A 16,635-nucleotide genomic window follows, 5' to 3' on the forward strand; every position below is an offset into this window, starting at 1 on the left:
AGTTTGTTGGAAAAATACAAAAACATTTAGTAAACTGTTTCAAAGTTCAGATTCTTGTATGACTTTAACTTTAACTTTTTACACGACATAAGGTAACTTTTTACACGACATCAGGTTAAACAACATAACTTTTTACACTACGTAACTTTTTACACGACATCAGGAAGACTTTAAATTATTTTCACACGTGTCTGTCTTGCCATGGAACCTGGCCTTCATGTGTGAAGTAGTGTGCAAATTGATCACGAATCCTCATTATTTGTGATGCAGAACGAACTGTAGTCGATTCAATGCTACTGAGGTTCGACTCACAATCATTGGGGTCTACCAACTGGGGTTCATGTCTCGCCACAAAATCGTGCAGACAGATGCATGCCTTCACAACACGGTCCACATTGTCTGGTTGCAGTTGCATGCAGGTTAGTAAAATCCGCCATTTTAATGTCAAAATCCCAAAGGCACACTCCACATAACGTCTAGCCCGGCTCAAGCGATAATTAAAAATGCGCCTGCTGGAGTCTAAACTACGGCTTGAGTAGGGCTTGAGGAGATTTTGTCCTAGTTGGAAGGCCTCATCACCAACTAAAACATAGGGCAAACTTGGGCCTTCGGTCCCCGGAAGAGGTCGTGATGACGGTATGTTTAAACTTTGGCTGTACAAACATTGGCCCATGTTGGAGTCTCTGAATACTCTGGAATCGTTAGTCCGGCCATAAGCTCCAATATCCACAGCAACAAAACGGTACCTGGCATCCGCAATCGCCATCAATACTATAGAAAAGTATTTCTTATAGTTATAGTAGAGGGAACCACTATGCGCAGGTTTCTGAATCCGAATGTGCTTTCCGTCCACGGCACCAATACAATTGGGGAAATTAGCCACATCCTCAAACTGTTGGGAAATCGCTAGCCACATTTCTGATGTTGGTGTTGGTAGCACAAGTGGTTGCAAGTTGTTCCAAATGGCATCACAAGTTTCCCGAACCAGTTGACAAATTGTTGACTTCCCAAGTCGAAACTGGTAATGCAGTGACGCAAAAGTTTCTCCGGTTGCCAGATATCTGTCGACATTCAAAAACAAAAAAAAAAAAAAAATTAGGATTTTAATGATCATCTAAAGGCTAGTTTACAATATAATATACAATTGCAAAATGAACATTAGGCCACACGATACCGAGATCTAGTCTTTGTCAATAGAATGATAAAAAAAATGTATAATTACCTCACAGTCACTACTAAACGTTGCTCCGCACTGATGCTTTCACGAAAAGTGCTGCGATGATGATGTATCTCATCCTTCACATGTGAGAGCAGAACATCAAAGGTCTCAATGGACATCCGTAGATAGCGTTGGAATTTGAAGGGATGATCCCGAAGCTGCACATACAGGGTGTGAAAGGCACCATATGTACTCCGCAAGAAATTCACTTCGTGGATCCAATATCTCCTTTGCGAACTACGCTTTCTCTGCCGAAGTCGCAACCGCATCAAGCGAAATCTGACGAGCTTAGACACAAACATCTTGCTAGCAGAAGTTCACTCAATGCTTTCAAAATGGAGAATGAGTCTGTGCCCACACCCGACAATGACAAAAGGGAAAAAAAAAAAAGAACAACTTTATTGACAGTGACAAACGCAGACAAACGGATACTTCGTAAACGGACATCAAAATGAAAAAACGCGATCACATGCGTTAACGCTAGCGTTACCGTGACGACGAATTTCACATATTTTTGCTCCGTTTCTGTACATGCGTTTAACGCATCCGTTTAACGCCATGTACTTGACGCAATGTGAACCTAGCCTAAGGGCTACTTCCATCTTTCTGTCCTTCTGTCGGCAACTTCCGTAACGGAAATCCCGCGTCGCTGATTGGTCTCGGCAGCTGCCTGTCATGGCTGCCACAACCAATCAGCGATGGGCACAGTCCGATTGATCCCTCCCCTACTCCCCTGCAGTCAGTGCCTGGAGCAGCGTTGCATGTCGGGTAATGTAGTTCTCTCGCTCTCTTACCTCCTGTCTGTGATTCGTACTATGTGACGATCAGGAACTACATCTCCCAGAGTGCAGTGCGGCTACGGACATGTGGACGGCAGTGAGTGACCAGGCGGAGAGTGAATGTGATTTCTATCTAACTTACACATCATCAGTTCCCGGACACGGAGAGCCCCGGAGCCGGCAGTCAGGTCTGTGATACTGTATGTGCAGCGCCCCAGAGATCTGGTCATTGCAGTATGGCCCCAAGGTGAGTAGCGGTACGTCCGATGGCACTAAAGAGTTCTCCTGACCAGGTATCACCAGAACACATTACACTTCACACTCCGGCCACTAGGGGGAGAAAAAGGCTTTATTTATTGGGCCACTCCTCACACTGATAAAACTAGGGGCTGGGGAGGAAGTTAGTCAGAAGCTGACTGGGTTGGAACCAGGCAACATCCCGTGGCAGGGGGTGTTGCAGGGAGAAGACACAGGGGGGTCCTTGTAAGGCGTGGGAACCTGGCAGGTGCCTAGCGAATAGAAGAGAACGTTACGGAACCGCGCCTGCACACCTTGCGGCGGTATCCTAAGAGAGAGACACGAAGGGAAGAATATTGTGGAACAGTGTAAACGAGATCAGCACAAAGGAGAGCCAGTAAGAGTCGTGCCGAGAGAGGAAGGCAACATCTTTCTGAGGCGCGTAGTCGGTGGCCGGATCACCGTAGGAGTAACTGACTTCAGGCCTTACTTCAAATTCCGCTGGACAGTTAATCATAGGTTGGCTGTCTACCTTCTACACCTACGAAGACATAAGGGGCAACATTGGGAGAGGGGCGTCTCTAGGGTCCCGGAAGACCTCCAAGCCTTCCCGTCAAACGGGTGGCATCCTAGCCATAACATATCTGGGGGACGTTAGAAACTAGCAACATCTGGAACAAAAGAACGAGAGAGAGAGAGAGCTGTAGAGAACGAACGAACGAGAACAGCAGTTGTGAGGACTATTCCGAATGCTCAGCAGGGTAGGACTACAACACACAAGCGCTATTGGTAGGCAATGATTTCGATCTGCGAGGGAAACTCTGGATGTGCCCATCGGACCGGCCGGTCTCTGATAGCCCGGTTGAACGTGCTCTGGACTGAGGATCCTGAAGCCTTCAGTAAAGAGGTAAAGAGACTGCAACCTTGTGTCCTCGTTATTGACAGCGCCTTGCACCATCACCATCCACCTTACTGGGAAGCCCTGGGGACATACTTCACCTGTGGGAAGTTATACCATCCAGCTGCCATTCCATCACCCCAGTGGACCCCACAGCAGCGTCGGTCACCCTGACCGAACTCCACAGGTGGCGTCACAAACCATTGACAGACTGTACAAATCCCTTTACTGGACGCCCCTTAGCAGGGTCATGGACCGGGTCTAGCCACCGTGACAGCCTCAGAACCGAACCAGAGAGGCCCGGTACCGAGAACTCGTGGCCCTGTGTCTGGGGGAGCTGCAACTTGGCGTCACGAACAGGATCGTACTTAAGCCTGAAGAATTGGGTCATGTGTGCCTTGGAACTGTGATTGAGACGTGTTGGTATTGTGATTTACTGCAAGGACTGTGCATTGCTATTGACGCAAGATTCCAGCCAAAACTGCCGCCATTGCCGCGCCACGAGGAGCGCAGGAGAAGAAGAAGGGCGTGGAAATGGGTGTAGAAGAACCGAAGAGCGTGAACGATAATGGCCGCCCAGTCTAAGCATTGCTTTATCTTGAGGGCGGGCCCGTCAGCCGCTGAGGTCCGCCTTCTCATCCTCTATGGAGGGTGGGGACAGTGGGGACGGAGCCGCCCCCGAAAGAGAGCACGAGAAGAAGATCTGGAGAGGGGGATAAAGATGGCGACTCCCAGGCCACCGCATGGAGACGACCCGGCCAGGCACAGGCCTGTATCAACCGCGTCGATCCCAGAGTCACTGCCGCTGCAGGACTTGACTGCTGTAAAGCCGCCTGAGGGAAAACCTGGAAGGCGGATGCCTGATGGCTGGGTGGCCACCGCCGAGGCTCGGCGGCTGGCACGCTACCTGGAAGCCCGTGCCCAAGTGAGTTCCCGGTTGGGCCACCCGACGGAGATCCACCTGTCCCCTGTGTCCCCTCCTCTGCCCACTCCGGCTGCGTCAGGACTTTGCACCCGGCCAGGGAGTTGTGCCCCGCAGGAGGGGGACTTAAGAATCCTGCCGGTGACGGAGCACCAGCGACGTCTAGTGGCGGCTTGGAGGAAACAGCCACGACCTGTAGAAGTGATAGACCTCACCGGAGAGGAGAAGGTCCCGCCATCGCACTGGGGAGTGGTAGTCTTCTACAACCCCAGGCAGAAGAGGGGGGTTATCCAGGAGATCGGAGAACCCCTGCAGGTCCGTGTCGACCGGAGCGAGGTGGAGCCCCGCTACAGGACAAGTGAGGAGACCCAGGATCTGAGGCCAGGTGATGCTGTAACCTATACCCGGTGGCGGAGGGAGGCCGGCTGGGTGGCCAGGGGGTCCAGCGATGCGCAGCCCTACAGGTTGAAGCTGGAGCTCCCGACGTGTGACTGTGGATCCCACCCATGCTCAACGGAGAGGAGTGGTCTGTGAGGTGAGACCACAACCTTCCCAGAACTAAACCTCGAGAACCTGAACAATGTACATAGTTAACTGTCTCCTGCTGTTGCTGCTACTTTAAACCCGTCCAGGGTTAACTCCTAGGGATCCCTTTGTTTACCCGGGATCCCTATTGCCTTCCATTCCTTTTTCTATTTTTGTACAAGTTCATCATTGTTTAAAGACTGCCGGATCATGGACGGTGAATGATTCAGAACTGTTTTGTATATAGTTTGCACCTTCTTAAAGGTGCTCCCTACTGGTTTTATAAGCCAAGGAAGACTTTGCGAAGACATGATGCAGAAGGACTTGCTTGCTGTGAACTTGCTTGCTGAAAGAGAATCTGCACCAGAGACTTGGGTCCCTCTTAAAGTGAATGTTTGATGATTACTTTGATAAAGGTTGAAACGTTAATAATGTTGAAGAATTTAGATAGTTTAATAATGTTAATAAAGATTGAGGACAGGAAAGCTTAAAGTGAACCCGTAGGGGTTAGAGAGAGAGTCCTCCTGAGAGATGTAGAAAGATGGTCGGCACAATGGCAGTAGGCTCAGCCAAGGAGCTAGGCGGTCCTGCATTGGTGAAGTGAGAACAGAAAAGAAAGTTGAGTTGTTGTAGTACTTGATAGTAGGCCTTTAGTGGGTTCAGCTTATACGCCCTTAAAGGAAGAGTTAGTTTAGGATTCAAAAATTTGCACTTAGTAGCATACCCGGCTGGGTACTGAGAGTTATTCATAGTCATAATGTTATTTAAAAATATTTAACTGTTATTTTTGTTTGTAACGTTCAAGTGTCCTTACCTCCCAATAAGGGAAGCACCTTTTCTATTTACTTGTTCTTAGCATTCAAAATTTTGTATGTCTTTCACTGCATTATATTGTTGTTCTTCTTCCCAGTCCAGGAGTACTGGATTTAACCGGGGGGAAGTGCAGTGCCCCAGAGATCTGGTCGTTGCAGTATGGCCCCAAGGCGAGTAGCGGTACGTCCGATGGCACTAAAGAGTTCTCCTGACCAGGTATCACCAGAACACATTACACTTCACACTCCGGCCACTAGGGGGAGCAAAAGGCTTTATTTATTGGGCCACTCCTCACACTGGTAAAACTAGGGGCTGGGGAGGAAGTTAATCAGAAGCTGACTGGGTTGGAACCAGGCAACATCCCGTGGCAGGGGGTGTTGCAGGGAGAAGACACAGGGGGGTCCCTGTCAGGCGTGGTAACCTGGCAGGTGCCTAGCAAATAGAAGAGAATGTTATGGAACCGCGCCTGCACACCTTGCGGCGGTATCCTAAGAGAGAGACACGAAGGGAAGAATATTGTGGAACAGTGTAAACGAGATCAGCACAAAGGAGAGCCAGTAAGAGTCGTGCCGAGAGAGGAAGGCAACATCTTACTGAGGCGTGTAGTCGGTGGCCGGATCACCGTAGGAGTAACTGACTTCAGGCCTTACTTCAAATTCTGCTGGACAGTTAATCATAGGTTGGCTGTCTACCTTCTACACCTACGAAGACATAGGGGGCAACATTGGGAGAGGGGCGTCTCTAGGGTCCCGGAAGACCTCCAAGCCTTCCCGTCAAACGGGTGGCGTCCTAGCCATAACATATCTGGGGGACGTTAGAAACTAGTAACATCTGGAACCAAAGAACGAGAGAGAGAAAGCTGTAGAGAACGAACGAACGAGAACAGCAGTTGTGAGGACTATTCCGAATGCTCAGCAGGGTAGGACTACAACACACAAGCGCTATTGGTAGGCAATGATTTCCATTTGCGAGGGAAACTCTGGATGTGCACATCGGACCGGCCGGTCTCTGATAGCCCGGTTGAACGTGCTCTGGACTGAGGATCCTGAAGCCTTCAGTAAAGAGGTAAAGAGACTGCAACCTTGTGTCCTCGTTATTGACAGCGCCTTGCACCATCACCATCCACCTTACTGGGAAGCCCTGGGGTCACACTTCACCTGTGGGAAGTTATACCATCCAGCTGCCATTCCATCACCCCAGTGGACCCCACAGCAGCGTCGGTCACCCTGACCGAACACCACAGGTGGCGTCACGAACCATTGACAGACTGTACAAATCCCTTTACTGGACGCCGGTTAGCAGGGTCCCGGACTGGGTCTAGCCACCGTGACAGCCTCAGAACCGAACCAGAGAGGCCGATACCGAGAACTCGTGGCCCTGTGTCTGGGGGCGCTCCATATGCACAGGCAGACAGAGCGCTCAATTACAGCTCCCAGCATGCCCACATGTATGTAGCGCAATATGTGAACGATGCCTGTTTTTGTAAATAAACTTGATTGACAGCGCCATATATTTACTACATAGAATCAGATCGCTGCTTTCACTAAGCTGTCATATGAACTGGAGTGTGATTGGCGACGTAATGCACACATGGCCCTCATTCTGGGCAATATACTATGTAACTGGGCAATATACTACGTGGCTGGGCAATATACTATGTGGCTGGGCAATATACTACGCGACTGGGCAATATACTACGTGACTGGGCAATATACTATGTGACTGGGCAATATACTACGTCGCTGGCCAATATACTACGTGTCTGGGCAATATACTACGTGACTGGGCAATATACTACGTGTCTGGGCAATATACTACGTGACTGGGCAATATACTACGTGGCTGGGCAATATACTATGTGGCTGGGCAATATACTATGTGACTGGGCAATATACTACGTGGCTGGGCAATATACTATGTGACTGGGCAATATACTACGTGACTGGGCAATATACTATGTGACTGGGCAATATACTACGTCGCTGGCCAATATACTACGTGTCTGGGCAATATACTACGTGACTGGGCAATATACTACGTGTCTGGGCAATATACTACGTGACTGGGCAATATACTATGTGTCTGGGCAATATACTACGTGACTGGGCAATATACTATGTGTCTGGGCAATATACTACGTGGCTGGGCAATATACGACGTGGACATGCATATTCTAGAATACCCGATGCGTTAGAATCGGGCCACCATCTAGTATAGATCATATTTACATAAGAAATTCAGTAACACAAGGGACATAGAGAGTGAGCAAAGATTTGGATAATTACTTTTCTGTTTCTATCATCGTATTGATGACTCTGTTTGTCTAATTAGAAGAATATACTTTTGCTATAATTGTCCCTGATTGACAAATTAACAAGACATGCGTGTCTATCAAATGTACCCATGGATCTATAGGGATTTTATACTCAGGGGTATTCACATGATATATTAGCCTGGTATGTACTGTACAAGTCAACGGATTTCAATGTTCTTGCAGAAAATGAATCTCGTAAGTTTTTATAATGTTTTTGTATTTCTACAAATTCTTTGTATTGTGTTTTTCCAGTTGTGTTGTAAAAATCCCTTTAAGCATCACACCATACTCATTTACATCAATGGCTTGCTTGAATTGTTTTAAAAGGTCCTCCAGATGTTCCTTGTTACTCCACTTCTTTCTGGTCCTTCTCTTACTTGGTCAATTGATTAGGATCCTTACACTGCGACCCTCTTCCTATTTCCCCACCTACCATTTCCCCACTATCCCTGAATTTCATGAAAGAGAATTGTCATAGATGTAATTGTAAAAAAATATAAGCCATTTCATAGATGATAGTGAATATTGAGTCAAGACTATGACCTGAAGGTGACCTCAGTACAAGGGGACATCCCTGATGTGAATAGGTAATTAAAGACGATTATTTGAAGGATCGCAGACCAGGCTGATGAAGGAATTTTAGGAGGTGACCAATTTATGGCCTTAGGTTCAACTGGACCAGAAAAAGCTAACAAACTGCTATGTAGCTTCCTTGCTCGATTGCAGTTATGAATATTGAGGTTTTATGAACAGCATAGATATGACAAGGCTATAAAAGTGATTTTTTTTCTAAACCTATCAAATAGAAATAGAAACTCTTTTGCCAAAAATTTGGCCCATAGAAACCTTTGTGTACATAGCTTTTGAATAGAATTATCCTACCAATATACTTTTGACATTGCCCATAAATAGTATGTGGTTGGATCCTAAAATTGGGCCCATCTATCCTCCGTTCCTGATGTTCAACATATTTTTAGGTGAACAAAGAGTCAATTACCTCTCGTCATCCCCTATCAGTACCAATTCTTCCTTCTAATACATACTCCCTCCATCACTGAGCCAGCTGACTGCCTTACCATGTATCTGACATCCGGACCAAAGGTACCCAATACTTGGTGGCCACCTTCCCCACTTTTTTTTTTATAATAGCTGTTTAAAGTAACATAATATTTTTATTCACAGATCATAATAGAAAATATATTTGTAAAACTGTAAATGGATCGTAGAAATTTTACAAGAGTATCAGAATTCATTCTAACCGGCCTTTCTGACGTTCCCGAGTTCCAGATTTTAATTTTCATAGTGTTTTTAATCATCTATATCATTACCGTACTTGGAAACCTGTCTATAATTTGTGCTTACATGCTGAGTTCAAACCTTCATGCGCCTATGTATTTTTTTCTTGGACACTTTTCATTTCTTGAGATATGCTACATCTCTATCAATATTCCAAAAATGTTGGCCAACTCATTGGCTAAACAGAAAACCATCTCCTTCCATGGCTGCATGGTACAAGTCTACACTTTTGGGCTTTGTGGTGGGACTGAATGCTACGTGTTAGCGGCCATGGCCTACGATCGATATGTTGCCATATGTCAACCGCTCTTGTATAGCGTCATGATGAGGCGGACAGTTAATATTCGGCTGATAGTTGGATCCTACCTTGTTGGGTCAACGAATTCTCTTATACACACAGTCATCACCTTTACGTTACCGTTCTGTGGGCCTACTAGGATAAACCATATTTTCTGTGATATTCCGCCCATACTTCAACTGGCCTGTGCCGACACCAGGATGAATCAGATTGTTATATTTGTAACTAGTGTTTGTGTGGTGGTCGTTTCATTTATATTCATAGTAATATCCTACAGCTATATCATAGCAGCCATCATAAGTCTCTATTCCACCTCTGGAAGAAAGAAGGCTTTTTCTACTTGCTCATCCCATTTCACAGTTGTTACAATATTTTATGGGTCTGTTATGTTCATGTATTTAAAACCCGAGTCCAGTTCCCCAAGCCAGGACCGCTTGGTTGCTGTTATGTACACTGTTATTGCCCCCTTGCTAAACCCTTTTATATACAGTCTACGAAATAATGATGTAAAGAGGGCCCTTAACAAAATTTACCATAAACTAAAGTTACGCAGCTAAAGGCAACACAAAATGGATGTGACTGATTAGAGCAAGACAAGTCCAATTGAATAGGATTAATAGAAATCTCAAGTTAAGAATTAGCAAATATATAACAAGAAGAACTTGTTCTACTTTGAGGGAAGCAATGGAAAAAGGGAAAGGAGAAATAGGGGGATAGGAGAGATACAATAGTACAGCATGATATAGGAACAAAAACCCTCATTCCAATGATGTATCACTTAGTTTACTGGGTGCACCAGTTGTGTTAGAATCATAGCTTTCTCTACTGCAGAGCACAAATGCTGAGCTGCGTATAACCCCGCCCACATCACTGATTGGCAGATTTCAGTGTACATTGTATACACTGACAATCAGTGGTGGTGTTGGACTGGGAGGCACTAGACAACTAGTCCTCTAGTGATAATCTCCTGCTGATAAAACACTGATTTTATTGAAGCAGCAAAACACAGCCTAATAAGTGACACATTGATGGAATCAGGGACTCTGCCCCTATACCATGCTGCTCTTAGATTACATAGCATTTGGATGCTGACATACTCCCTTTATTATGACTGCCATCGGGCTGATACTGAGAAAGGGTCTGTTACTAAAGTGATACCTTCTGTCGTAGCTGCTATCTGCAGCTGCTACAATAGAAAGCATACTGTATACAGAAGTATACAGCTTCCATTGAAGAAATCCATAATTTTATATAAAACCGACGTTCTATTGCACAGATTTATTCTGAAATAACTTTTACACGGGACTTTGGTCCCAAAATTAAAATGGTGAATATAATTATGTAGAAAATGGGGGGCATTCTGATTTTGTATTTCTGGGTATACTCCTACCTTCATATGCCGTTTACATATTCCTAAAGTAAAAGCTTTACCTTAGAAAATATATTACAAAAAAAATTAGATTGACCTTTGGAATAATAATGTGGTGTTAAATTGTTTATAAATTGTTATGCATTTAATTTATTTAATGACCAAAAGTCTTAAAATAAACTTACTCCTGAGATCAGTCCTGAAATATTAACAAACTGGAATTTAACCGGTAACATATTAGTGTGGAAGGAGACTTGTCTATTTATTAAACAGAACTAAGTGCTGCCTCAAGTGGCTTGAGTCTCTCTGAGGAAGCATTGCGAAACGTGCCTTGGAGGGTGACGTGGAGGACGAGCAGTGAACTTCGATATTATGGGTTTGGAGTTCTTTTATTATTTTTACATTGATGTGATCCTTTATTTCTAAATCTCATAATTTTGGTATTCCATTATTCACTAAGAATTGAACTATATAATATTTAGTCTATTATGAGTTAAGAGCTGCATTTTTTTAATATGCTCTGGCAATTTATTTGTTGTATTTCTACATTCATATTCTTGCACTGCACTTTTTTTTACTATTATATTCATAGATATACCAAACACTTTATGATCATTTACTAGGTCTATAGGATTTTATATCTAATTATTTTGTGTTTGGTCTCAGGTTCATTCTTTATTATATATATTACATAATAATTTTTGCACTTTATTCTTCCACCTTCATTTATTGTATCTTGTCATATCTGGTTTTAATTAATGTGTCTTGTCCACTTTATTTTCAATAAAGAGTATTTTATTATTTTACTATTGGTCTTATGCTGGATTCTTGTAGCTGCTGTTATAAAAAGCATTAGACTGAAAACAACAATTTGTAAATTCCTTTATTTATCTTTTGAAATGAAAGGAGAAAAAAACAACAATACAACAAAAAAGCCATTAAAAATGACATCTCTAGTCTCTACATAATGTAATAAGTCTTCATGTGCTTTGATTTATTCTTTGAATCATTTTGCAGGTTTCTATTCTTCTGGTCATTGTATGTGATGCATTTTCAAGTTTTTCTCCTATGAATTATTATGTCAATATATGTAAGCTCCAAGGATTGTATTGCACTGCTTTTAGCTCTTTAATCCAAACACAAACTTAGAAGTAACAAAGTAGCATTAATTTGTCTAAAGGAAAGAAATGGCAACCAGTGGTAACCAACAGCGTATTTAACAACACATTGTATAAGCAAACTTTTTATGCTACTTACGTTGCATAAACAGTCCAAAAATTATCCCTTTTGGTGGTAGATGCCTGCCTTGCTGTTTTTTTTTATAGACAGCCAGTAAAAACTGATGAACCCATAGCTTATTTACACTGGGTGAAAAACAATAATTCTGCTTGGGAGTATTAGGAGCTTTGATTGTTGCTATGGAAGAAGTGATAGCTTTTTACAAGCTGTCCAAAAATTATCCCTTTATTTAGGGAGCAGTAACAGATTAATGGTTTTGAAAGTGAAGAAATATTGGCTTATATGGAAATCTATGTAACAACCCTGCTGGCATCACGGCATGGCCTCTCATCTCTCACACTATCCCACTGCTCCAGGTCATGTTGTGGTTTCTGTTTCTTGCCAGCTCCATATTCTGTGCCTCTGCTCTCTGCATGCTTCTTGGCTGTGTGCATAGGGGGGCGGCGCCTGAACTCTCTGGTTCTTATAGGAATCAGGTGCACCTGTCTAATTTGTTCCTAACCAATTACCAAGAGGCCTCCAGTATTTAGAGCAGCTCCACCCAGTGGACTGGGCCTGTAAAATGTGTTTACTCAGTTTTTTGCTTCTGAGCTGCCAGGCCTTGCTCTGTGTTTCTCCTTCTCTGGAGGCTCTACTCCTTAGTTTTGCCTTCTTCTTGGTCTGCCCTCCAGGAGGCTGTATATCCTGGTCTCAGTGTCTGTGTCCTTGCTTTGCCTTGTTTTGGTCTGTGTGCCCTCCAGGAGGCAGAATATCTTGGTCCCTGTGTCTTTGTTCTTGTACCTTATCTTGTTCCATTACCTTGTCTGAACTTTGTCCTATCTCTGTCTCCTTGTCTGTGGTTTCTTTCCCTGCATTGCCTCTCTGCTCTGCTCTCGGCTCCACTATCTGCGACCTTGCATTGCTCTTGGCTCTGCACTCTGTGCCTTCACTCTGCTCTTGGCTCTGCACTCTGTGCCTTTGCTTTGCTCTTGGCTCTGCACTCTGTGCCTTCACTCTGCTCTTGGCTCTTCACTCTGTGCCTTCACTCTGCTCTTGGCTCTGCACTCTGTGCCTTCACTCTGCTCTTGGCTCTGCACTTTGTGGTTCTACCCTTGTGTCTCTGCGGCTTTGCCTCTGCTCCACACTCCTGCGGTTCTGCTCCATTCTACTCTGCTCCGCTCCTGCTGCTGAAGAAATCTCTAGCTGTAGCTGTCCTCCGCATTCCTTGTGGTTCCGCTCTGCTTAGCTTCTGCTTCGTCAGTAATCTCTTGCTGCAGCTCCTCTCTGCATTCCTTGCGGTTCCACTCTGCTGAGCTTTTGTTGCTGCGCTCTCTTGCTGCTCTACCGCTCCTATCCGCAGCCTTGCGGTTCTCTTTCTGTGTGAACAGGTCCCAACCTGTTCCTTCATTCTCCTTTCCTTCTGGCTTGTTTCCGTACCTGCACCTCCTGTGTGAACAGGACCTTATCTGTTTCTTCATATTTCATATCTGTACCTGCACCTCCTGTGTGAGCAGGTCCCTACCTGTTCCTTCATACACCACACCAACCAGCCCTGTGTCTCTGCTGTTCCTGCCAGCCCTGTGTCTCTGCCATTCCTGCCAGCCCTGTGTCTCTGCCGTACCTGCTAGCCCTGTGTCTCTGCGGTACCAGCCAGCCCTGTATCTCTGCCGCACCTGCCAGCCCTGTATCTCTGCCGTACCTGCCAGCCCTGTCTCTGCCGTACCTGCCAACCTTGTGTCTCTGCCATACCTGCCAGCCCTGTGTCTCTGCCGTACCAGTCAGCCCTGTGTCTCTGCCGTACCTGCCAGCCCTGTGTCTCTGCCGTACCTGCCAGCCCTGTCTCTGCCGTACCTGCCAACCTTGTGTCTCTGCCATACCTGCCAGCCCTGAGTCTCTGCCAGCCCTGTGTCTCAGTCATGCCAGCCTACTCATCTGAATTTCAGTCGTGCTCTTCTGCCAGTCCTGCCTGATGCCCGCACCTGTCCTAGTGTCATGTTCTCCAAGTGGGATCAGCACCCGCAGCCAGACACAACCCTGGAGTAGTACCTGGCAGCAGCCTGCCGCACAAGCCTGACCTCACCATCAAAGGCTCCAGTGAAGACCAAGGCAGCTGTCATTGTCATGCCCCTTCCAGGGTAGTCTGGTTTGTGGCTCAGTGGGGCCACAAACCCCCCGAGCTCACGCCCACCAGTCAGGGCGTGAGCGTGACAATCTATATTCCAAGCAAAAGTATCCATCTTCACAGGTGATTTGAATGAAAGGAAAATGTATTTAGAGTCTATATTACAATTAAAATAGACAGATAAAGGTAGGATATAACAGGTATAAACAGGACCCTAATGATTATGAGAGAGAGAACTTCCCTCTTGCAGAATGATGCAGTATTTCATTCAAGATTCTGCCATAAAGTTTCTATGCAAGCTGAAAAACAAGTGGAACATAAACAATTATTAACTCTCAAGGGTTGATTGTGACTTGTAGGATTGCTACTTCCAATAGGTGGCGCTATAGAGTTCAAGTCCTCTTTTTGTCTGAAGAGGCAATTTGCATATTACTTTTCCCAGAGAAGCATTGCACGGAGAATAAGCCACCCTACCTTGACAAGCCGTTGCTGGTTCGTCACTCTCCACAAGGAGAAACCTTACCTCTTAGACCTCAGTCCAGAGCCTCTCACCTAGCCAAATCAGTTCTCATGCTTTGCACTGATGAGGGCCAACAGCCCGAAACACCGTGTCTGCGAATTGAGATACTGATTTGGCTCTTATTCTAAGTCATATTGCAAGACTCGTTAAAAGTTTGATTGTGACTTGTAGGATCGCTACTTCCAATAGGTGGCGCTATAGAGTTCAAGTCCTCTTTTTCTCTGAAGAGGCAATTTACATATAGCTCTCAAGAGAAATTCTTGCACAAGAGACCTACAGATGCCTGATTTCTGTGACTGCATCTGATCTTTGAAACAACGTCTTACAGAACATTCGAAGAATATCTGCAGATTTAGCCTTGGCTTCTTTTACAAAATCAAAACATGATTTTATAAAGCTGGAATATAGCTCAAATAAAACACGTGATAACATATTTGCAAATTTTGGATTATAATAGCTGTATTCATTATTTTCTTTAACCCCTTCCCGACCTTTGACGCCACGTAGGCGTCATGAAAGTCGGGGCCAATCCAACCTATGACGCCTATGTGGCGTCAAGGAAAGATCGCGTCCCTGCAGATCGGGTGAAAGGGTTAACTCCAATTTCACCCGATCTGCAGGGACAGGGGGAGTGGCAGCTTCACCTCTCCCCCCCCCCCGTGGCTGCGATCGGTCTGATTGGCTGTTGATAGTGAAACTGCCAATCAGAGCGATTTGTAATATTTCACCTAAAAGACTGGTGAAATATTACAATCCAGCCATGGCCGATGCTGCAATATCATCGGCCATGGCTGGAAGCCTCCCAAGCCCTCCGATCTATGTTCCGCTCCCCTCTGCCGTCCTGTCTGCTCCCCCATCCTCCTGCCCTCTCCCCCCGTGCTCCGATGCCACCCCCTGTCTCAGATCCCCCCCCCCCCTTTTACTTACCGGGCCTCCCGGTGTCCGTCCGTCTTCTCCCTGGGCGCCGCCATCTTCCAAAATGGCGGGCGCATGTGCAGTGCGCCCGCCGAATCAGCCGGCCGGCAGATTCGTTCCAGGTATATTTTGATCACTGTGATATAACAGTGATCAAAATAAAAAAATAGTAAGTGACCCCCCCCTTTATCACCCCCATAGGTAGGGCCAATAATAAAATAAAGAAAATATTTTTTTTTTCTTTTTCCACTAGGGTTAGGGTTAGAACTAGGGTTAGGGTTAGGGCTGGGGTTAGGGTTAGGGCTAGGGTTAGGGCTAGGGTTAGGGTTAGATTTAGGGTATTTGCACACGGTGCAGATTTGGCTGCGGATCCGCAGCGGATTGGCCGTGGATCCGCAGCCGATTGGCCACTGCGAATTCGTAGCAGTTTTCCATCAGGTTTACAGTACCATGTAAACCTATGGAAAACCAAATCTGCTGTGCCCATGGTGCGGAAAATACCGTGCAGAAACGCTGCGTTGTATTTTCCGCAGCATGTCAATTTTGTGCGGATTCCGCAGCGTTTTACACCTGTTCCTCAATAGGAATCCGCAGGTGAAATCTGCACAAAAAACACTGGAAATCCGCTGTAAATCCGCAGGTAAAACGCAGTGCCTTTTACCTGCGGATTTTTCAAAAATTGTGCGGAAAAATCTCACACGAATCCGCAACGTGGGCACATAGCCTTAGGGTTAGGGTTGGAATTAGAGTTAGGGTTGGAATTAGGGCTAGGGATGGAAATAGGGTTAAGATTAGGCTTGTGGTTAGGGTTATGGATAGGGTTAGGGGTGTGTTGGGGTTACAGTTGTGGTTAGGGTTGGGATTAGGGTTAGGGTTGATATTAGGGTTAGGGTTGGGATTAGGGTTACGGGTGTGTTGGGGTTAGTGTTGTGGTTAGGGGTGTGTTGAGGTTAGGGTTGTGATTAGGGTTATGGCTACAGTTGGGATAAGGGTTAGGGGTGTGTTGGGGTAAGTGTTGAAGTTAATATTGAGGGGTTTCCACTGTTTAGGCACATCAGGGGTCTCCAAACGCAACATGGCGCCACCATTGATTCCAGCCAATCTTGCGTTCAAAAAGTCAAATGGTGCTCCCTCCCTTCCGAGCCCCGACGTGCGCCCAAACAGTGGTTTACCCCCACATATGGGGTACC

General features: G+C 45.7%; 1 protein-coding gene across 1 annotated transcript; it reads left to right on the top strand.

The window, feature by feature from the left end:
* The first annotated feature begins 8,922 nt into the window (after positions 1 to 8,922).
* Positions 8,923 to 9,858, top strand: LOC138652236 (olfactory receptor 5A2-like). Its single transcript, XM_069743004.1, has one exon. It carries the CDS (start codon positions 8,923 to 8,925, stop codon positions 9,856 to 9,858), a length of 936 nt encoding a protein of 311 aa, XP_069599105.1.
* The last annotated feature ends 6,777 nt before the right edge of the window (positions 9,859 to 16,635 follow it).

The sequence above is a fragment of the Ranitomeya imitator genome, chromosome 10 (genome assembly GCF_032444005.1).
Source record: "Ranitomeya imitator isolate aRanImi1 chromosome 10, aRanImi1.pri, whole genome shotgun sequence".
In the NCBI taxonomy this organism is placed as follows: Eukaryota; Metazoa; Chordata; class Amphibia; order Anura; family Dendrobatidae; genus Ranitomeya; species Ranitomeya imitator.

Excerpts from the sequence above, each read along its gene's own strand:
- LOC138652236 (XM_069743004.1), top strand. The coding sequence starts at position 8,923 with ATGGATCGTAGAAATTTTACAAGAGTATCAGAATTCATTCTAACCGGC.